At 60.2% G+C, this 22,156-nt stretch overlaps 1 protein-coding gene across 6 annotated transcripts in view; it reads left to right on the forward strand.

Annotated features, from left to right (window-relative positions):
- UNC13B (unc-13 homolog B) overlaps positions 1-22,156 on the forward strand; it is a 341,304-nt gene that overhangs the window by 308,122 nt on the left and 11,026 nt on the right. For 5 of the 6 annotated variants that reach the window (XM_075932839.2, XM_075932833.2, XM_075932838.2 and 2 more), the window contains 6 exons: positions 2,260-2,348; positions 8,609-8,761; positions 9,176-9,299; positions 18,313-18,369; positions 21,426-21,506; positions 21,857-22,004. In XM_075932839.2, coding sequence (XP_075788954.2) covers positions 2,260-2,348; positions 8,609-8,761; positions 9,176-9,299; positions 18,313-18,369; positions 21,426-21,506; positions 21,857-22,004 — 652 coding nt within the window. The remainder of the gene's footprint in view (positions 1-2,259; positions 2,349-8,608; positions 8,762-9,175; positions 9,300-18,312; positions 18,370-21,425; positions 21,507-21,856; positions 22,005-22,156) is intronic. The other variant, XM_075932834.2, reaches the window with a different exon arrangement.

Raw genomic sequence — 22,156 nt, forward strand, 5'->3', positions numbered from 1 at the left:
GGCGCTGGCCGCTGTGGGCAGACAGGATACTGGGCTAGATGGACCTTTGGTCTGACCCCGTATGGCCGTTCTTATCTTCTTACGTCTTCAAACAGCTCCAAGCCTGAGGGGAAGGGGGGAGGGTGCTTTGCAAGCTGCTGGTTAACCACAGGCAGTTATTGGCCAAAATCGACCAATGGCACTGTGCTCAGGAACCCTTCCCCCCCCCCCCCAGCTCACAGCTGTTCAAACAGTCCGCCTGCGGGGCCAGATCCGGCCCTCGGAGGGGGGTTGGCCCAAGCTTGCCCTAGTGGCTGCTGATGGCTGGATCCCTTTCTGACCGGTGCCAGTAGCAGTCTTGTCATTAACGCTTGCGGGGGGGGGGGGGGGGGGGGGCAGGCTAGAGGGGCCTGAGGTTGGGGGGGGCCAGACTGGAGGAGCCTGAGTTTGGGGCTGCAGCAGCCCTGTGGGAGAAGCCCTGTAAAGGCCTGAGGGCTACTAACCGGCCCCCGAGTGCCCGGAGGCTATTTGTCGGGGGATGGGGAGGGGTGACGGGGGGGGGGGGATCACTGGCTGATTCCCTGTTCTGGTCCCTCCCTCTGGGGCCCCTGGCATGGGCCGCTGTCTGAGGACAGGCCGCTGGGCCAGACGGGCTCTGGGTCGGACCCAGGCTGGCAGCTCCTCTGTAACTCCCCCAGCAAGATGACTCCTGAGCGGCCTGGGGCGTGCGCTCCGTGCTCCGCGGGTCCTGAGTGCACCCGAGGCGCTACCCTGAAACCGGCCCGTGGATCGCGTCCAGGCGCAGCCTGTGGCGGTGGAGGAGAGAGCAGGCTGCAGGGGGTGGGGTGTTCAGCACCAGCGCCTGCTGACTTGTGTGAGCAGTGACTGATCCCAGGGGCCCCGCCTGGCCACCGATCCCCGGGGCCCCACCTGGCCGCTGCTCCCCACTTCACGTGCATGGCCGTGACCTGGGATGTACGCAGCTCGGCTTGGCGGATGCGGCTGCAAGTCTTGTATCCGCACAGGCTCTGCTGATCCTTGGTCCGGCTGGCAGCGCGTCGGTCTGGATTGTCCCGGTGAGTCCGGGGCTGGTCCTGATCCCAATGCTCCCCAGACCATGGGCTGCGTAGAGAACAACCGTGGGGCAGTAAATGACACGTGTGCATTGGAGAGGGGCCCTTGCGTGCCGGGCGGGGGTAGAAACACAGCCCCTGGGCGGCCATGTGACTAACTCTGTTACCTGAGAGCCAGGCAGGCCCAAAGCCTGTAACTGGCGTGATTCGAACAGGAGGCCGTCTTCGGGGGCCTGGGAGCACAGGGAGGAGCGTTGCACACGCACGTTCATGAAGCACCCGCCTGAGAGTCCTGAATACTCCAGCAGCTGCTGTTTCGTTCTCTGCTGTGGAAAACGGGTCTCGGAGGCTGGGAAGGCCCGGCCCAGCAGCTCCTGAAGTCCGGATTGTCCCAGCCCAACCGGCCTCTGCATAGAGACTTGGCTTTCTCTCGCGGTGCCCAAGAAATAAGCCAGGCTGCGGCGGAGAAGGCGGTAGCAGGCACTCCTGCTGCGTTGAGTTCCTGCGGTGCCCCTCGCACCAGGCAGACAGGGTCTCCGGGGCTGAGTCTCACCGAGAGGCGCGCACGCCGTCGGTCCACCTCTGTGGCCCAGAGTCACGACAGGGTCCGTATTTTCAGAAGTGCTCAGCACAGAACAGCTCCCTGGTGACGCTCGGGGGCAGGTTTTCCAAGGGGGGGACCTGGCGCTGGAGGACTTGAAAGCGTGGCGGTGTGCTCTGTGTCCCCCTGAATGCACCCGGCTCTGCAGTGACGCGGGGCGGGGCAGGACGTGACACAGCCGCTCTGCTTCACGCGCAGAGCCAAAGCCCCGGAAAAGCCACACGCTAGAGGCCAGTCACAGACTAACCCTGGAGCCCCTGGGGGTATCTCACGGGAGCCCAGTGCGGTCTGGGTCTGTACCAGAAAGGGTTAAACATTCCCCGTCTCCCCGGCACAGGGACCGGCTTTGGGGAGAGGGGATGGAGACTGGGCGCCCAAGCACGCTTTGCACATGGCTCTGTGGGGAAGTCTCTAGCGGGGGTGCCCTGCCTGCAGACCAGCTGGCCAGGGAGCCCTGCAGCAGGGCCTGGGCAGGGTTTCTAGTGAACACAATTTGAGGAGGTTTCATGCGCTTTTCCACCGCCTAGTCAGCAGCGGCTCCTGGTGCTTTGGGGGGCAGCAAACCAACCCCCCCTTCCCAGCTCAGCTCTGTCCTTCTCTCCCCAGCTGGACCCCGAAGCGAGCGACCATCTCAAAGAGCTGCAGGTGAAGCTGAACAACGTTCTGGATGAGCTCAGCGTGGTGTTTGGTAACAGGTGAGGCCCTCTGGCTCCTAGCGCCCTGGGACTTTCCTTGGCTTCAGCTCAGCCCCGGCTGCATCTAGCCTGAGACTGAGACCAAGACCAGCCAAACCCGTGCCAATTGCACCAAGTCGTTCTGGGTTGAAATCAGATTCTTTGGTAAAGGCAGGCGTTGGGCTGGTAACGCGTGCAGCAGCGCAGCGCCCCCTGCTGGGTCAAGGAGCATAAAAATCGGCCGGGCGCTTGGGTAGCGTTCGCCGTCACGGTGGGACTCTGCTCGCCTGTTGCAACGTTGGCCGCTTTTTAGAGGTTGCTCAGTCACCGTGGGCACAAGCAGCAGATTGTTGCTGGGTGCAGCTCAAAGCGTCAGTTCCCCGTGGCAAGGAAGGTGCCTGAGTCTTAGCCCCGAGTGAGGGCTCTGTCTTGGCTTACTCCGGACGCTCGGGTCTCTGCGGGGAGGCGTGGGTTGGGGGGAAACCGGCCATGGGGGTGAGGAGCCTGCAAATCAGAAGGAAGTTCCTAAGCATCGGGGAGCAGCCTCCCAACAGGCGTACTGGGGGGAACCAGCTGCACTAGTGTACAGGCGGGGGTTGGTAAATGCAGGAATTGGATTTGCAGGTGGGCTGGGCTGTGGTAGCAGGGGGCGGGACTTGATGTTCCTAGGTAAAATGTTCCCCGCCTGGTCCAGTCTTTCGAGCTTTGATGAGCTATTCGGCACGGGCAGGCCTGTTCACCTCGCCTGTGCACCGGCGGGCCACTGCTCCGGGGCCGTGGGGAGGAACGCGGCCTGATGGCTCTGTTCCCCGTCCATACCTCCGCCGTGCTCCTGGCCGCCGGCCCTTCTGCGCGCGTTCCCAGCGTCCGGCCCTGGAGTGAAGGGCGTCACTCGTGTGGCTCCCAGGGATGGAGGCACAGGAGACGGGGAGATCCGAACGCACGGGGCTGAGGCAGCCGCATTCCGAGTTAGATGGAGGATGAGTGAGAGCGCCTCCTGAGCCGGCTGAGCTCTCTGACCCCTCCGGCGCAGGGCCGGCGTTCCAAGGCATGGGGGTGGAATCCTGCTGTTTGACGAGGTACCGTAGGGAGGTGACGCGGTGTCTGCACACGCATGAGCGAGTGTTTCGGAGCCAGGGGCCGGAGTGCGAGAGATGAACCAGTCGCTAGGGGAGGTGATTGTATCAGAGCGGAAGCGGAAGGGCAGCTTGGACGGATCTTCCCCGGAGCGCTGTGTGACGGACCGGGCCGTGTCTGGGCACAGCTGAGGGCGTCCGCTCAGGGCGAATTGCTCAAATCCGGGGCTCCTTACAGCCCCAGACTGGCGACCTCTCCACACAGGCCACAAACCAGTCCCACAGAGCGCTTCAGCTGCCTGCCTGAAGCCTCCCGAGCAAAACCCCCCTGACACTCCAGCAATATCCGTGCCCCAGATGGCCCCGGGCCTATACACAGGTGGGGGGTCCTAGCACCCAATCCCACCTACCCCGAACAAGTTCTGTCCGGTTCCAAGAAACCAGCCACAGATCCCTGGTCAATTTACCCTCTGGACCTTACCCACAAATCACGCTGGGCCAATCCTTTAGAATCTATATCTAAAGGTTTATTATTACAAGAAAAAAAAGCCTGAGAGTAAGGTTATTAAAGTACAGTACGTTACATGCACCGAATCTCCCAGTCCTCGATGCAGGCGCTAGCAGAGATGTTGCAGCTGCTGGTTTAAAAGTCCTTATTGCACATCCTACGATCAGGATGGGTCCACAGGTCTTCCGGGCTCTTCAATCCCTGCAATGCTGCCTCTGGGATGAAGTGCTGAGCTGAGAACAAAATGGCATCGACCACATGGCCTCTTTATACTCCTTCCTGGCCTCTTCTAGTATGTAGCAGGTCACCTGGTCCTCAGCCTCTCTGCTGGCAGCTCTTGGGTCTCCGCCCTCCTGCTTTAGGTGTGTCCTTGGGCCATCAAGGTCCATTGTTCCACAGGGCTTCACTACTCAGCCTGTCCATAGCAATGCTCAACCACATTCAGAGAAATATTCAGCTTCCACACAGATTACAGATTCCTACCTACACACACAGACGTTATACACTCACATAAATACCGTACATAAGATCAACAAACAATAATCTCCCATTCAATACCCCACATGGCTCCCCCCACACCAATTTCTGGGGCCAACACCCCCACCTAGGGGTGCAGCAGCGATCCGGCTGCTTCCCTCCAATTCAGCAACGTGACACGCTGTAACTGCGAGATAGGACACGCAGCCTCGCTAGCCTACAAAGCGTCTGGCAACTCATAAGAATAGAAGAACGACGGCCAGACCGGGTCAGACCAAAGGTCCATCCAGCCCAGTGTCCTGTCTGCCCACAGTGCCCAATGCCAGGTGCTCCAGAGGGAGTGAATTGAACAGGTAATGATCAAGCGATCTCTCTCCTGCCATTTATCTCCACCCTCTGGCAAACAGAGGCTGGGGACACCATTCCTTACCCAGCCTGGCTAATAGCCATTGATGGACTTAACCTCCATGAATTTATCTAGTTCTCTTATAAACCCTGTTATAGCCCTACCCTTCACAACCTCCTCAGGCAAGGAGTTCCACAGGTTGACTGTGCGCTGTGTGAAGAAGAACTTCCTTCTATTTATTTTAAATCTGCTGCCCATTAGTTTCATTTGGTGACCCCTAGTTCTTATATTATGGGAACAAATAAACAACTTTTCCTTATTCACTTTCTCCACACCACTCATGATTTTATAGACCTCTATCATATCCCCCATTAGTCTCCTCTTTTCCAAGCTGAAAAGTCCCAGTCGCTTTAATCTCTCCTCATATAGGACCCGTTCCAAACCCCTCATCATTTTAGTTACCCTTCTCTGAACCTTTTCTGTGAGGAGACCACATCTGTATGATGTGGACGTACCATGGATTTATATAAGGGCAATAAGATATTCTCCGTCTTATTCTCTATCCCTTTTTTAATGACTCCTAACATCCTGTTTGCTTTTTTGACCGCCACTGCCCACTACGTGGATGTCTTCAGAGAACGATCCACAATGACTCCAAGGTCTCTTTCCTGATTAGTTGTAGCTAAATTAGCCCCCATCCTATTATATGTATCGTTGGGGTTATTTTTCCCGATGTGCATTACTTTACACGTATCCACATTCCATTTCATTTGCCATTTTGTTGCTCAGTCAGTCAGTTTGGTGAAATCTTTTTGAAGTTGTTCACAGTCTGCTTTGGCTACCTTGAGAGTTTAGTGTCATCTGCCAACTTTGCCACCTCCTGGGGCCCCGCGCCCCTCGCCAGCGTGGGAGCTGAGCTGTGGTCGTGGGTGCGGGATCGCCGCGGTAGCCGAGGAGCCCGTCACGCTCCTCAATCCCTGCTCCCTGTGTTCCAAGGAAGCCCCATAGCCCGGCTCAGCATGACGGGTCCTTGTTTGGCTGAGGAGCCGTAATTCGCGCGTTGCTGGTGGACTGACCGTGGGCTTCAGCACGAGGAGGAATATGGGGGGAATAATTCGCCCCCAAGGCCGGGTCAGAAACACCCAGCTCCTCCCGCCTCACACTGGCTTGCAGGAGGGCCCGCAGCGTCCCGCGCTGCAGAGCAAACAGTGCCCACACCCCCTGGCAGCTAGGGTATGCCAGCACATTGTCTCTGGGAGCCTGGGTACAGAGATGGGCTCTCTCCGCGGCAGGCCTCGGGCACGTTCTCCTCCTCCCTGAGCTGGGCACTCCCTTGGCTTATCTGCATTCCGCCTTCAGATAGAGAGTAAGACCGAGACGATCGTATAGCCTCCGTATAAAACCAGGGGGCGGCCACATCTGGAATCCGGCGTACAGATGTGGTCGCCTCACCGCAACAGAGATCTCTTGGCATTGGAAAGGATTCAAAAAAGGGCAACAAAAATGCGGAGGGGTTTGGAACAGGTCCCATAGGAAGAGCGATTTAAAAAACTGGGATTTTTCTGCTTACAAAAGAGGAGACTAAGGGGGGATATGACAGAGGTCACACCAGTTATTTATTTGTTCCCATAATATAAGAACTAGGGGTCACTCAGCTAAATGAATAGGTAGCAGGTTTAAAACAAACAAAAGGAAGTTTTCCTTCACGCAGCGCACAGTTAACCTGTGGAACTCCTTGCCAGAGGATGTTGTGAAGACCAGGACTTTACCAGGGTTCAAAAAAGAGCTAGATAGATTCATGGAGGTTATGTCCATCAATGGCTATTAGCCAGGCTGGGCGGGAATGGTGTCCCTGGCCTCTGTTTGTCTGGAAGTGGGTGACGGGGGAGGGGTCATGTGAAGATTCCCTCTTGTGTTCCCTCCCTCTGGGGCCCCTGGCATTGGCCACTGTGGGCAGACTGGACACTGGGCTGGATGGACCTTGGTCTGACCCGGTCTGGCCGCTCTGATGTTCACCAAAGAGCAGAGGGCAAAACTCCACAGCAGGTGTCGTGCAAACGTAACATCCGTGACTAACCCTGCAGCACGCTGGAGAGCCACCTGCCACCTTGTCCCTCCGGTACCAAGCTGGGGGGCAGCTTATACGTGGCCAGGTACCAAACCAGCTCCAGTCAGGGTTGGCATGGCGCCACGAGCCGTCCCTTAGCAAAATGAACTGAAATCCGTGTCTGACCTGGTGTGGGTGAGCTGGCAGTCCCCTCCCCCTCCCCGTCTCCTGTCCTGGTGCAGTTCTAGCCCGTTGCTTGCCATCAAGCAAGTAACTGCATTGCCAACCCGCCGAGGCCAGCTGATCTCTCGGGAGAGCACCAGAGCACTGAGCAACGAAGGCTGCATCGCCGTCCTCCTTAATGTAACGCTCCCCGTCAGCTCTTCCCACGCACAAAATACGCCAGGGTGGATCGCTGCAAGGAAACTGGGTGTGACGGACCGGGCCGTGTCTGGGCACAGCTGAGGGCATCTGCTCAGGGCGAATTGCTCAACTTCGGGGCTCCTTACAGCTCCCAGACTGGTGACCTCTCCAAACAGGCCACAAACTAGTCACACCGAGTGCTTCAGCTGCCTGTCTGAAGCCTCCCGAGCAAAACCCCTCCGACACGCCAGCAATATCTGTGCCCCAGATGGCCCCGGGCCTCATACACAGGTGGGGGGTCCTAGCACCCAATCCCACCTACCCCAAACAAGTTCTGTCCGGTTCCAAGAAACCAGCCACAGATCCCTGGTCAATTTACCCTCTGGACCTTACCCACAAATCGCGCTGGGCCAATCCTTTAGAATCTAACATCTAAAGGTTTATTATCACAATAAAGAAAAGCCTGAGAGTGAGGTTGTTAAAGGATAGTACGTTACATGCACCGAATCTCCCAGTTCTCGGTGCAGGCTCTAGCAGAGATGTTACAGCTGCTGGCTTAAAAGTCCTTGTTGCACATCCTAGGATCAGGATGGGTTCACAGGTCTTTCCGGCTCTTCGATCCCTGCACTGCTGCCTCTGGGATGAAGTGCTGAGCTGAGAACCAAGATGGAGTCGACCACATGGCCTATTTATCCCTCCTTCCTGGTCTCTTCTTGGCCGCAGCAGGTCACCTGGTCCACAGCTTATTCCTGTGTTCCCTGCTGGTAGCCCTTAGGTGTGAGTCACCCTCATTCTTTAGGTGTGTCCTTGGCCCATTGAGTGCCATTGTCCCACAGGGCCTCGCTGATTAGCATGTCCATAGGCCGGGCTCTGCCCATTGCTCAACCACATGCAGAGAAATATTCAGTATCCATACAAGTACATGCTTATAATTGCACACACAGACTTTATACAAACACAGGAACAGTGTACACAGGATTAGCAGACAGTGAGCTTCTATTCAACACCCCACATGGCCCCTTTTATACCATTTCTGGGGCCAACACCCCCAGCTATGGGTGCAGCAGTGATCTGGCTGCTCCCCTCAAAATCCAGTAACGTGACATGGGGCCAGGGTCGTGCCCGGCTGCAGCGTGGCGGTCGGATGGCAGAAGGCCTCGAGGAGAGAAGAGGAGGCGTAGGAACCGGGGAATACTGGAGTCCTGTCGGGGGGTGCCGGGGACTGGTTTATGCTGGGCTTCCCAGTGATGTGGCGGCTGTGCGCAGGTGAGGTGCGGCCGCCAACACTTAATGTCCCCCCCCCCCCCCCCCGTGTGACCCTGCAAGCAGGAATTCTTGGTCTTGGGGTCTTGATGCAGCTGCACGGTCCCTTCTTGGCCTGGTTCGGGAGCTCCTGGTGCATTTCCCGGTGCAGGAGCCGATAGCTTTGCCACTGACTAACAGGCCTCTCTCTTGTCTATCTAGCTTCCAGAGCCGCATTGATGAGTGTGTCAAGCAGATGTCAGACGTGCTCTGTCAAGTGAAAGGGACGGGCAATATCCCTGCCAATGCCAGGAACACGGTGGCACAAGATGCAGACAACGTCCTGAGGCCGTTAATGGACTTCCTGGATGGAAAGTAAGGAGAGTTCTGCATCCATGGTGCCCTAAAATCTCCAGTCCCTTGGGAGGGGTTTCCCCAGCCCTTTGGATGACTCCCTAGAGATGTCTCCTCTGTCCGTCCCTGGGGGGTTATCTTTGCAAGAGGAGGCTTCTGGACAACGTGTCTGACTTGCTCACTTTGAAGGTTTTAGTCAGCAGATACCGCAGGGTTTCTGTGACGCCCGTGACATTCGCCAGGTACAGTGTATGAGAAACGGCTTCTTTTGTCGGCTCTGTACTTGTCATTCCATCTTTTCCTCGGGTCGGTCGGATGCTAAGAGGGACCGTGTGCGTTCTAGGTGCCATTGAGTAGCTATATTACGTCCCTAATGCAGCTCAGGGGTATCTGTGGAACGCGTTGCTTTAATCCGCGCCTGCGCTCTTCCCGCAGCCTCACGCTCTTCGCCACGGTGTGTGAGAAGACGGTGCTGAAGCGGGTGCTGAAGGAGCTCTGGAGGGTGGTGATGAACACCATGGAGAAGCTGATCGTGCTGCCGCCGCTCACCGACCACACGGTAACGTCCCTTGCCCGAGTCCCTGAGCGGAGGGCAGCGTGTCCGGGTAGTGCAGTCTGCAGACCCGCCTCTCCCCAAGGGGGAGCCTGGAAGGGAAAGCAACGGCCGTGATCTCAGAACACACCGAAAGGACTTTCTTGGGCACGGGTCTCAGAGACCGCCTGGCAGCCCGGGGACTGACGTGCCCAATGCCAAGTGCATCCAGTGGCTAGGAGTCTGCGGGTCTCTGACAGCAGCGCACACCTGGCTCTCCGGCGGCTTAGCCATGGCAACACGGGCACTCAGCGATCCCCGGGCAGAGGAGCGGTGGCGTCCTCTGAGACGGGGCTGATTTGGGGTGGCCCGTTAACGACACGCCTGGGCTTTATCGTCCCGGCGGGGGGGCCTCGTTTCTGTGCCCCGGTGTGGGGAGCTGCGTGCCCGGGATGCACTTGATTTCGGTGGTAGACGTCCGTACGTGTTCAGCTGCAGGGACCACGGGGATGGGTGTGTTATGAGGGGTGTGCCACGGACGGGAAACGGGCCTGCCCCTAATCCTGGGGAGCTGCCGAAGCAGATGACATCCTAATCCCAGCTGCCTCCCAGGGTGGTGCGCAGGCGCGGGCAGGGTAAGCGCCTGGCCTAGGTTGTAGGCTCATTGCTTGGAAAAGGTCCAGAGATGTTACTGCTTGCCCACGTGAAAGCAGGTTCGTGGCCTGGCTTGGTGGACAGAGGGGCTCTTGCTCGCCACTAGTTTGTGGCGTGTGGGACAAGGTGCGGCGGCCATGGCATCTGCGGCGGTGCGGAGAGCCGTCCTGGGAGGGGGAAGGCCCTTGTCTCGGCCTTCCTGATACTGGAGACGGGCGCCGCATCGCGCACGGTTCAGACCTGTAACTAGCGCAGGTTGCCGGCGCCACGCCATGGCTTTCCCCACGTCCAGCGCTTGCCACCGGTTGTGTGTCGGCTCCTGGGCGTAGAAGGGGGGAATGCATCACTTCCAAGGTGGAGGGGCGCGTGTGGATTCCAGACGACTTTTAAGCTGCTGTGGAGAGAGCCTGTTGGTAGGTTTGCAGGAGCCTGAACGTAAGAGCTGCCGTGTTACGACCCTGCCAGGCCCATCTAACCGAAGAGACGAAGCAAAAGCTTTCCCAGGCAAACAGGTGCAAGGAGCCACTTTGGGCTTCCATGCCGGCCCCTTCTGACGGGGAGCAAAGCGCTCGAGGGCCCGTCTCCCCCGCAAGGCAATTGTAGCGACTCCTTGCAGCCCGGCTGGACGTCACTATCGACTGGCCATTCTGGGATATTCCATTTGGTTTCACCATCACGTTCAAAATGGAGCGCCCCGAAAAGCAGCCGCAGTCTCCTGGCTGTGCAGGATTAGCTCCTGCCGGGCGGGACGTGGCTCTCCCACAAGAGACGCTCGGCAGCTCCTGGGACGTGGGCTACAATGGAATGGAAACGCGCCTCTTGCTTTCCCACCTCTGGACAGCAGGCAGCAGCAAGATCTTCATGCAGCGCTCTGCTCACTGGCTCATCAGCGCGTGGGCATTGAATGTCCCGGGATTTCCAGCCCAGCCCAACAAGAGCTCGTTGCTCAGGAAGCCGTTCACACGCCTTGCCAATCATACGCCAAGAGCAGCCTTGAATGAGAAGATTCTCTCTCGGCGGCGGGTACGTGGGTTCAGGTTTCTGGAACTTGTTAGTTTAGGGCTGTGAAATAGATCCCTTTGCATTGTGTTATCGGCGCCAGTGCGCGTTCCTTTCGCCTTCCCCGCACGACAGCGCATCCCAGCCTGGCCGCCGTCTGGCTGAAGCTTGATTCCCGCATGGACTCAGCAGGGATGTTAAATATCGGTTCATTGATTGGTCGATTAACCTTATCGATTCAGTTACTCGACTATTCTGTAATCCCCGGGGGTGGGAACGCAGCCAGTGCGCTCCGGCCCCACTCCCGAGGAGCCCCCTGCCCCTCTGTGCTGCTGCCTCTGAATCAGAGGCAGGCGGGAGCTGGTCCGCGAGGGGAGCCAGTTGTAAAACCAGCTCCCCTCGTGGACTGGCTGCCTGTCGCCCTGCGCTGCTGCTGCCTCTGATCCAGAGGCAGCAGCCCCTGTCGGGGGGGCTGAGCTCCTGGATCTGGCATGAGCTGGAACTGAGGTGGGCTGCCTGCCCGCCAGGCTCCTAACACACGTGGAATGCAGGCCCACAGCAGGGGTAGGTCTTGAACCCGGTGCAAGGTGGGACTGAGCTCGGCTGCTGGCCAGTCTGCTAACAAGTGTACTGGCAAGAGAGGTGGGGAAATGCCTGTAGTCTGAAGCATGAACCAATAAGCTTTTGCTTCTCGGTTAATTGACTCAGCTATTGCATCCCTGGGACAGAAGGCTCCTCAGATCGCTGACTGACCGGCTGTCGTTCCCGTTACGCAATGGGCAGTTGGTGGCCAGAATTGCACACGCTCGTGCCCCTGGAGAGACTCGTCTCCCCACGGGAGGGTGCGGTCGGAGGTTCAGCCTCTGTAGGGCGTCTGCTCCCCCACCCAGGAGTGTGAGGTGCAGAGCCAGCCCATCAGAACCGCTACCCACCCCCCGGGCCGAGCTGCCGAGTGGAGCACACAGATGTGCCCCTGGCTTCAGGAGCTGATGTTCCTTTTCACGGTCAGAGTGGCCGATGGCAGCCCCATGCCGGTTGTGCCAGCATCTGTGCTTTCGCGGGGCGGGGGCGGCGGGATGGAGGAAACGGTTCCCACGGTGGGGCTGCCACCACTCCTTGTGGCCTGTGGTACCTCCTCTCACGTGCATTAGCCCTGCCACCTCTGCTCCTGTGTGAGCGTGCGGGGAGGTGGTTACCTCTGCTCTGGGCCACGGGCGAAATCCGCATCTCTGCTCGAGTCCTGCTGTTGTACTTAGAAGAAGCACTCGGGATCTTTTTCAGAGGGATAAGGCAACACGCCACGTTTATTGAACACACATAGAATAATCAATACTTATCATATGCATGTGAAATATGTCACTCATGCACACACACACAAGCACACTCCGTCTTGCTGTTGTTACCAACGAGTTGCTCCCCTTAATTTCACTGGCCAGGTGAGTTAGATGGGGGAGGGGTGGAGCCGGGCTTCTGCCGATCCGGATCGATGCTCCGATGGTGACAAGACGAGACCCGGGGTCCTCTGCAAGACACCTCACTTTTATAGCAGCTTCCCTCCTATGCAAATCTATCCCAGATTCAAAATCTGGGTCTGTGTCCCTTGGTCCCTTTGCGCTGCTTCTCTCTGGGTGTTGTCCTGATGCTGTTCAGAGAGGGGGTTTTCCAAAGGAGGTGCTTGCTTCTAATCCCCAAGGCCGTCAATGTCTGCTCTTCTTGAGCCCACAAGACACCTTGGGTCTGGCTTCCACCCCCTCTCCAACTGGTGTAGCTGTCTGGAGGGGCTTGGCTCCCAAGTCTTACTCATTCACACCTCATTCATTCCACAGGGCAATTGATTACAGAGTGCGGGAAGATCTTGTTCTACTCCTAGCAAAAGACATTTTTACCACTTTAACTAGATACCCAGTTTTCTATATCGGGTTCTAATACCAAGTTACAAGGTTATATGGAGAGGCACAATGCCAAGTCATATGAACTAATATACTTAATTCATAGATTTATCTACACTGCTGGGAAGTCCGGTTCTGCGCGCTGCCGGGGTCCTCAGGGAGCCACTCCCAAATACAAGTGGCCTTGGATTACGATGGCTTGACGTAGCCAAGCCCCCTTAGAAGACTCACTAATGGGCCCTGTACAGAAGCTCTACTTGTCGGATGAAGCCTGTTACACAGACGAACGCAAGCGCCGCCGATAATTGCATCGAAGGGCTGTCGGCTCCGGGAGCCCAACACGCGCCTGGCGGGAATAATCTGCCTCAGTTGGCGGTACCTCATCCCAGCTAACGCACCGTTGAATTAGTGTCACAGGGACCCACCTGCCTGCGGAAACGCTCCTTGCAAACAGAGACTGCGGCGTCCGGGCCTGTCTGGTTTAGCTGTGGGCTTGGCAGCTGTATCAAATCCGCTGTTGCAAAATACAGGACTATGTAGCACTTTAAAGACTACATAGTCCTGTATTTTGTTTCAGCTACACCAGACTAACACGGCTACATTTCTATCACCAATCCGCTGTTGGGCATTCTAAGCTTTGGCGGCTGACTCTTCGGAGAGTGCAAATCGGCATTGCTCCGTTGACTCCGGACAGCTGCAGCCTTCCTTCCGGCAGCCCAGTGGGGTTTTTCAAACCGTCAGCCCATGGATAGAGATTTTAATTATCCCCCTGCTGCAAACTGTAGCTGTCTTGTGTCTGTGGCAGGTGTGGGTCTGAAGGCAAAGTGCATTCCCTTGGCGAGCACTGCTCCCATCCTGTGCCACGCCGAGCCAGAGTGTCACCCGACGCAGCCGGGCTGCCGGAGGTGGACCATGCTCGCTCCAGTTTGCTCCGGGATGCTTGAACCCCGTTTGTGCTGGGGATCACCAGGAAATCCCTGTGTGCCAAGCCCCACGGGGCTGTACGTCAGAGGGTTCAAACACAGTCGGGTCTGTGCAGTGTGGGGCGTTCCGCCGGCTCCAGAGGTGGCTGCTGACTTGGGGTTTCTGCGGAGGCAGGCTGGGCGGGTTGGTTCCCTAGGCGAGGCGTCTCGACAGAGTTTTGCCGGGAGACGTTCCGTTGTGCGGCTAACTCGCCTTTCGAGGAGCCGTCGTACCTTGAGCAGGATGTCAGGAGGCGAAGGCGGGAGCCGTCCCCGTGCTGACGACAAGCTCCTAGTGGTAATACAGAGACTGGTGTGAAACCTGCACTGCCAGAGACTGGCGCTGAGGGACAGGGACAGCACCTCGTGGGAGAGCACGATTGGAGTCGTGACCGGAGCGGCTCCGCTCCAGGCGGGTTCTGAGTCACTGGGTATTGCTCAGTGTTTCCGACCTGGCCTACTTAGGTGCCTGCAGCAGGAATGCGCCGTGCCAACTCGTCCCACAAAACTCCCCCGAGGACTGGCAGACCTGACCTGTGAAATATTAATATCGGAACAGCGTTTGGGGCTGCTCCTCTCAACTCGCCCGCCCCTTGGAGTCAGGCGCGTGCTCTGCCGCTTCGCTCAGTGGGTGGCGAAACTTCACGAACCTCTGGCAAGTGACGCTGAACTCCAGCCGTGGCGCAGAAATCGCCCAGCATCTCCCATTCGTGGAGGCTGCCAGGACACCCCTCGGTGGCACTGATGCTCGGCCCTGCCCCCAAGCTGATTGGGGACATGCTCGCCTGGTGTTTTAACACTGCATGGCCCTCGGGGGGGCCAGATAGGCCATCCGATGTAGCTAGAGCTGTGTGTCTGTCGTCAGCCATCCGCCTACACGGGTACTTCCCCCTCGGACGCTCCCTCCAGAGTCTGGACGCAATCCCCGTGGACGGCAGCTGTTAGCGACTGAGGCGACTTTAAAACCAGCCATTCTGGGATCAGGCTCTGTCGGGTAAGTATGAAGGGTTGCAAGAAAGAGGAGACTCTATGATGGGGAAGGAGGGAGGGCTACTTGTGAAGGGGAAAAAGGCCACAGAAATCTGAGGTGCAGCGTAGCTTTTGAAATTGAGTCGTGTGGGAGACTGGCAAAGTTAGAAACAAAACACCCAGCACCACAAGCAGCACACACAGTGAGAGTCTGCGGTTGCCTTTGGCACGGTACGTTCAATGAGGGTGTCCGGAAGTTCTGTTCGACATGTCTCCTACATGATTAGACCGTGTCTCCCGTCAGTACGGTGGCGTACGATTGGCTGAGAGCCTGTCCCTTTCTGTGGCGTGGGCACCACATCTCAGGAAAGATGTGGAGAAATGGGAGAGGGTCCAGAGAAGAGCAACGAGAATGATCAAAGGTCTGGAAGACACGAGCTGTGAGGAACGACTGGAAGAACTGGGCTTGTTTAGTTTGGAAAGGAGCAGACTAAGCAGACATCAGAGCAGTTTTCAAGTATCTAAAAGGGTGTTACAGGAAGGAGAAGGCAAAATTGTTCCCCTTGGCCTCTGACAGGACAAGGAGCAAGGGGCTCAAACTGCAGCCAGGGAGGTTTAGGTTGGACAGTAGGAAAAACTTCCCGCCTGGCAGGGTGGTGACACACTGGAATAAATTGCCCAGGGAGGTTGTGGAGTCTCCATCCTTGGAGATATTGAAGAGCAGGTGGACACACACCTGTCAGGGATGGTCTAGACAGTGCTGGGTCCTGCCATGAGGGCCGGGGACGGGACTTGATGACTCCCGAGGTTCCTTCCAGCACTAGTGTCCATGGTTCTGTGCTGCTAGAAAGGCAGGCGATGGTAATACTATTGCAGGAGCCCCGGTGTGATGCGCGCTGCACACGTACGTACACACAGCTCTTCCTGCCTCAGAGGGCTCCCAAAATAGTTCCACAGCGGGGGAAGGGTCACAGCCGCCCAGCCAAGTGACCAGCGTGCAGGTGGCATTGGGTGCCAGAAGGGGCCCCCAGATCATGCAGCCTGACCTCCTGTAGGTCCGCCACCCGCACGCTACCCCTCCGCCCCGGGATTAGATCCAAGCGTCATGGCCTACGGGGCGGGGCTGTGCTGCTGGCAGAGGTCGGGAGGGACCGAGCTGCACCACGGGGCAGAGGAGCATTTCGGAGAGATGTGCCCAGGTCATTTGGGCCAGTGACTTGATCCTCCTGTGGCAGGAAGTGGTTGAAATAAGCCAGGTCCCTGGCCAGTCGTCTGGGAGGGAGAATTCCCACATATGGCGACCCGGCAGCCACGGGTCCTCAGTGCACCTCTGAGCCCTGACACTCCCGCCCAGTGTCCATCGCGGGCTGGGCCCACCCTGGTTTCCTGGCCGGTTCCTCCCCGCTTGCGCGTCGTGCAGCTCGGCAGCGCTCCGTGCTCCTGGGCGCTCGCCCCGTGCCGCCAGGCTCCCTCGCCGCCTCGGCTCGGCCATCTCCTCCCGTCGCTCGCCCCAAGACACGGAGCCCTGGGACTGTTTGTTTTGGGGTGTCTCCGTCATGGGGGAGTCAGTGGGGGAGACAGCCTCCCCCCCAAGCCCCTCGACCCCACTCCTTCTCCCGAGGCCCCGGCCCCTAGGGAGCCAACCTTCCCCCCCACACACACACAATTTGCGGGTCAGGGCAATGCACTGTGTGTACGTGTCCCTTACCACCACGGGGAACGTGGGCAGCGCACGGCCCCAGCCTCTCCAGCCCCGGAGCCCCAGGGAGTGGAGGAGGGCACACGGCCCCGGAGCCCCAGGGAGGGCAGAGGGCGTGCGGCCCCGGAGCCCCAGGGAGGGCAGAGGGCGTGCGGCCCCGGAGCCCCAGGGAGAGGAGGAGGGCGCGCGGCCCCGGCTCCGGAGCCCCAGGGAGAGGAGGAGGGCGCACGGCCCCGGCTCCGGAGCCCCAGGGAGGGCAGAGGGCGAGTGGCCCCGGCCCCGGAACCCCAGGGAGAGGAGGAGGGCGCACGGCCCCGGCTCCGGCCCCGCAGCCTCAGGGAGGGAGGAGGGCGAGTGGCCCCGGCCCCGGAACCCCAGGGAGGGCAGAGGGCGAGTGGTCCTGGCCCCGGAGCCTCAGGGAGGGAGGAGGGCGAGTGGCCCCGGCCCCGGAACCCCAGGGAGGGCAGAGGGCGAGTGGCCCCGGCCCCGGAACCCCAGGGAGGGCAGAGGGCGAGTGGCCCTGGCCCCGGAGCCTCAGGGAGGGCAGAGGGCGAGTGGCCCCGGCCCCGGAACCCCAGGGAGGGCAGAGGGCGAGTGGCCCCGGCCCCGGAGCCTCAGGGAGGGCAGAGGGCGAGTGGCCCTGACCCCGGAACCCCAGGGAGGGCAGAGGGCGAGTGGCCCTGGCCCCGGAGCCTCAGGGAGGGCAGAGGGCGAGTGGCCCCGGCCCCGGAACCCCAGGGAGGGCAGAGGGCGAGTGGCCCCGGCCCCGGAACCCCAGGGAGGGCAGAGGGCGAGTGGCCCCGGCCCCGGAACCCCAGGGAGGGCAGAGGGCGAGTGGCCCTGACCCCGGAACCCCAGGGAGGGCAGAGGGCGAGTGGCCCCGGCCCCGGAACCCCAGGGAGGGCAGAGGGCGAGTGGCCCTGACCCCGGAACCCCAGGGAGGGCAGAGGGCGAGTGGCCCTGACCCCGGAACCCCAGGGAGGGCAGAGGGCGAGTGGCCCCGGCCCCGGAACCCCAGGGAGGGCAGAGGGCGAGTGGCCCCGGCCCCGGAACCCCAGGGAGGGCAGAGGGCGAGTGGTCCCGGCCCCGGAACCCCAGGGAGGGCAGAGGGCGAGTGGCCCCGGCCCCGGAACCCCAGGGAGGGCAGAGGGCGAGTGGCCCCGACCCCGGAACCCCAGGGAGGGCAGAGGGCGAGTGGCCCTGACCCCGGAGCCTCAGGGAGGGAGGAGGGCGAGTGGCCCCGGCCCCGGAACCCCAGGGAGGGCGGAGGGCGAGTGGCCCCGGCCCTGGAACCCCAGGGAGGGCAGAGGGCGAGTGGCCCCGGCCCCGGAGCCTCAGGGAGGGCAGAGGGCGAGTGGCCCCGGCCCCGGAACCCCAGGGAGGGCAGAGGGCGAGTGGTCCTGGCCCCGGAGCCTCAGGGAGGGAGGAGGGCGAGTGGCCCTGACCCCGGAACCCCAGGGAGGGCAGAGGGCGAGTGGCCCTGACCCCCGAGCCCCAGGGAGGGCGGGCGCTGGGTGCAGCCGCACTCCACCCCCAGTAGCCTACAGGTGGCGTTCTGGCTGAGGGGTGTGGGCGGGGCCATGCCTGGTGGTTTTTGGAAGGCAGCCCCTCCCCCACCTAGCGCACCCGCTGGCCCTGCTCTCGGGTAGAAGTGGGGCGGAAGGGTTCACTGGGTCGGGGCGTAGTGGGTGGAGCTAGCAGCACCCCGCTGTCTGAGGGGCTCCGCCCTAGCGGACAAGGGAGCAAACGGCGCTCGCACGCCCAGCACGGGGGCTGCTCTCAGACCGACGGGCGCCTTGTCCCTTCCCTCGCTCCCACTGATCTCTGCTCTCTCTCTCCTCCCGCCGCGCCGACGCCTTGCGACGAAGGGGGCGCAGCTGATTTTCAGTGCTGCCAAGGAGCTGGGGCACTTGTCGAAGCTGAAGGTATCCGTGCTGTGTGTGTGGCTTGCCTTGGCGGCCTTGCCTACCAGCAGGGAAGCGCTGCCATGCCTAGCGTGCGCTTCGTGTCCGTGCTGTGCTGTGCTGTGCATGCCGATAGCATAGAGTGCGTGCTGCTAGCGTGTTCCGCTTCCTACCCGGTCCAGCGGTTGCATGTTCAGTCTCACAAGGGCACGGTCCCTCGCTGGTTTGTAAAACGAAATCGCAAAACCTCTTTGAGAGCCCATCCGGCCCCGGGCGCGGGCTCACACCACAACGCACGCTTTCGCTTCGAGCTCTCCTAGGAACGGTAATCCACACTGGTCATAAAGGAATATTCACGGCCACGTGTGCCGCACGCGCTAGCTTCTCAACTGAACTCGTGGATGTGAAAGTCGGCCCCTTCTGGAGCAGAGCCGCACTGTGCCCCAAATCTCCTGTTGTGTGGCCCCCCCTTTGCCGGAAGCCGGCCTTTGGCAAGCGGGCTGTTCTGGGGAGCTGCGGTGGCCCCCAGCTGGCACGAGGGCCGCTGGATGTCCCCTGCCTGCCAGTGAGCCGTTGCTCCTGGGGACCCCACGACAGTGGCATGCAGACTGAGGGGGGATGCGTGGTGCCCATCAGGCCCCTCCGGGATGGCTGACCCTCGCTGTGCAGGTGCGCAGTGCACGAGACGCTATCCATGAGGAATCCCGGCGCACGCTGTTCTCCGGGGTGCAGCAGGGAGGGTGGGGGGAGCTGCGCTTCGCACACGCCGCGGCTTCTGGCGCGTTTTCCAGAGCCAAGAGCATTTTTCTGACCCAATCGATGCATGTTGAAATGTTCCGTGGACACTGGCTGGTCCCCTGCCTGGAGAACTGTCGCCTTGTGCCCAGAGCGTGTTGGTCCCACACAGTGACACGAGACGCTAACGGGCCGGGACGGCAACTGTTGCGTTTCTCCATCAGCATCTCCCTCCGCTTCGGGACCGTTCCCTTTCCTGGCAGGCGCTGGGGCTTCTCTGTAGCCGGACTCAAAGCTCAGATCCTGTGCCGGGGCCATGCTGTGCTGCTTTGCCCGCGTCCTCCTTTCCCCCTTGTACCTGCGGGCGCAGGTTTCTGAGGCGGCTCGGCAGAGGGGCAGAGCTGAGCTGGCCACGGGCCGTCCCGCTTGCCTCTCAAGCCCCTCAGAAAGCTGGCTCAAAGCATAGCCCTGAAACGGGGCCCTGGTTCTGCTGGCTGCTGTCGTCAGAGCCTCCGCTGGGTGCCAGTCCAGTGACGTGCGAGTGCGCGTTCCTACACAGCACTTGGTTTGCCAAACGGCACATGCCTCGTTCGCACGGAGGCCCAGCCAGCGCTCCGGTACGGCCCCTGATTGGCATGCCCGTGTACGTCCGTGACACACGGCTCTAGGCTGGCAGGAGAGGCGTCTGCTGACGCGCAGATACGTGCATGTGAGCTGCACGCACGGGTACGCGCCCTCTTCCGTCCCTGTCCCAGAGGCATCGTTCTCACAGGGAGGGCGCTGCATCCTGGCTAGCGTTGCCCAGAGAGCGGAGGCGCTGAAGCAGCTGGTGCAGAGTAGCTGCAATCGCTGTATAGAAGCCGATGGGCACAAAGGAGTCCCCGTGCTGAGTCGTCTCGGCCCTCTGCCGTTGGCAGGACACCGCGGAGCTCGGAACCGGCCCTTGCACTGTCAGTACTAAAAGGAAAGGGTAGGGAGAGCCCCCGTGCGAGCACTAACTCAGCCGAGACACGGCAGCTGGCAAATGAGACCAGCATAGACTCTGGTCCTGGTGACGGATCAGTTCCCCGTGTGTTCGGAGCAGTGTCGCGGTCGGACAAGTACCTGGACGGCCCCTTGGTGCTGCGCCCCTGGTTCCCAGGAGGCTTCTAAGCAGCCTCTGCTCGGTGCGCTGCGCGGAAACCGTTTTCTGCTCTCGGGACTCGGTGCTCGCGTGCAGCGTCCGTGGAGCGGGGAGCTTGCAGGCTGCTCTGCGTCCCGTTGTCCCGGCGTGGCCAGGTCTGTCTGGCCGGGGCTGCTGTGTGAAGCCAGGCAGGATGCAGCTGGCTCTGCCCTGCGCCATTTGCAGCCAGTGCATTGGGGCTGTCCCGGGGAATCATTTAGTGAAGGGTTTGCAAAGTGCCCCTGGCTTGCAGCATGTCCCCTGGGGGCACCCAGCCACGCCGCTGGCTGTCTGCTAAGGAAGCGATGGGGTCAGATGGATGCGAGCGGGGTGGTCGTAGGCGGCGGTGGACTGCGGAGCTTGCAGTGCTGGTGCTCATGGGCCAGGAGAGCCCAGTGACACAGCCAGGTAGGGCGTGCCCTGCGGACCGCCGTCGGATGAGGACACGCTGCCCCCAAACGGTGCCATGGGGCAGGGTCCATCCGAGAAGAAACTCCTTCCCCTCCCAGAAAGGGGAATTGTCCCTCCAGGCGTACACCGGCCAATGGCCCAGCCTGCCGAGGGGCGATTCCTGGCCCAGTGACGGGGCGGAGGATTGCTTGTCTCAGACACGTAGGGGCTGGAGATGTGTTCGAACGACCGTGTATTCCCAGACACGGAGAATTGCAAAGGGAGGGTTTCCAAGGGCAGACGCAGCTCTGCGTTTTAGTCCCGACACTTGCCAAAGTGCAGGTGGTCTTTCGAAGCTCCGAGACTGTATTGCTCGTCCTCCTTCGACTCAGTACCGGGCTCTCCGCTCTTGTGCGTGGAGGGGAACAGGAAATTTTCCCAATTCCCTCCCAAGCCTTTTTTTCTGCCCACGTTGCCACAGGCCGGGAATTGGTCACGGCCGTGGGTAGCTTGAAGGGTCTGTTGTTGGCTGTTTTGGGACGAGCTGCATAATTTGCAAGCAGCAAGCCGATTGGTCAGTTAGGGCTTTGCATGACCGACACAGGGCTGCAGAGCACCAGCTTGGGTTGAAATCCGATCTAGCCGCACTGTGAATCCGTCTCCTTCCCCTCTGAGCACCCAACAGAACTTTGAATCCAAGGGCAGGGCCCCGGCCAGAGAGCTCGGGGTGAATCCAGCCCACGGGTGGGGCCTCCCCTGCTCTGTTGTTTGATCTGCTGCTGCTTTCCAGGATCACATGGTGAAGGAGGAGACCAGAAGCCTCACTCCCAAGCAGTGTGCGGTGCTGGACCTGGCGCTGGATACGATCAAAGTGAGTGACACCCCCCCCGGGGCCGCTGTTGGGCATGGCTCGTAGCACGGTGACTGGTCAGCAATAAGGCACCCGGCTGACTCCAGGTGGCTGAGTATGTTGCACAAACTCACTTGTGAAGAGGGGCCCAAGGAAGCCCTCTCGGGGCACTCGGATCGGGGGTGCTGCGGAGCCAGCGTGTGCAAGGGTCGGGGTTGGGGAGACACTGCAAAGCAGCCAGGGAGCTGTTGGGGGGAGACGGGGGGGACAGTCGGTCACTGCTGCAAACGATGCTTCACAAAGTGTTCAGTCCCCTCTGCCTCGCGGTGCCAGTGGCGTTTCCCTTTGACACTGTTACTCGTTACTCGCAGCAATATTTCCACGCCGGCGGGAACGGCCTGAAGAAAACCTTCTTGGAGAAGAGCCCAGAGCTGCAGTCGCTGCGCTACGCGCTGTCCCTCTACACTCAGACCACGGACACGCTCATCAAAACCTTTGTCCAGACCCAGACGGCCCAGGGTAAGGCTGCTTCGTGCCCGGGGGCGGGGCGGCTGTAGCTCTCCAGTGGGGGGTTAATTGCCTGGGCTTGCGGTGTCTTTGGCGGTCACCCTGCTGGAAACACGAGAGCGGTAGAGCTGCTGCGGGCCGGGGTTTTCTCGCTCCACGTGCGT

This window comes from Pelodiscus sinensis, chromosome 6 (assembly GCF_052426305.1).
Source record: "Pelodiscus sinensis isolate ZL-2025 chromosome 6, ASM5242630v1, whole genome shotgun sequence".
NCBI lineage: Eukaryota > Metazoa > Chordata > Testudines > Trionychidae > Pelodiscus > Pelodiscus sinensis.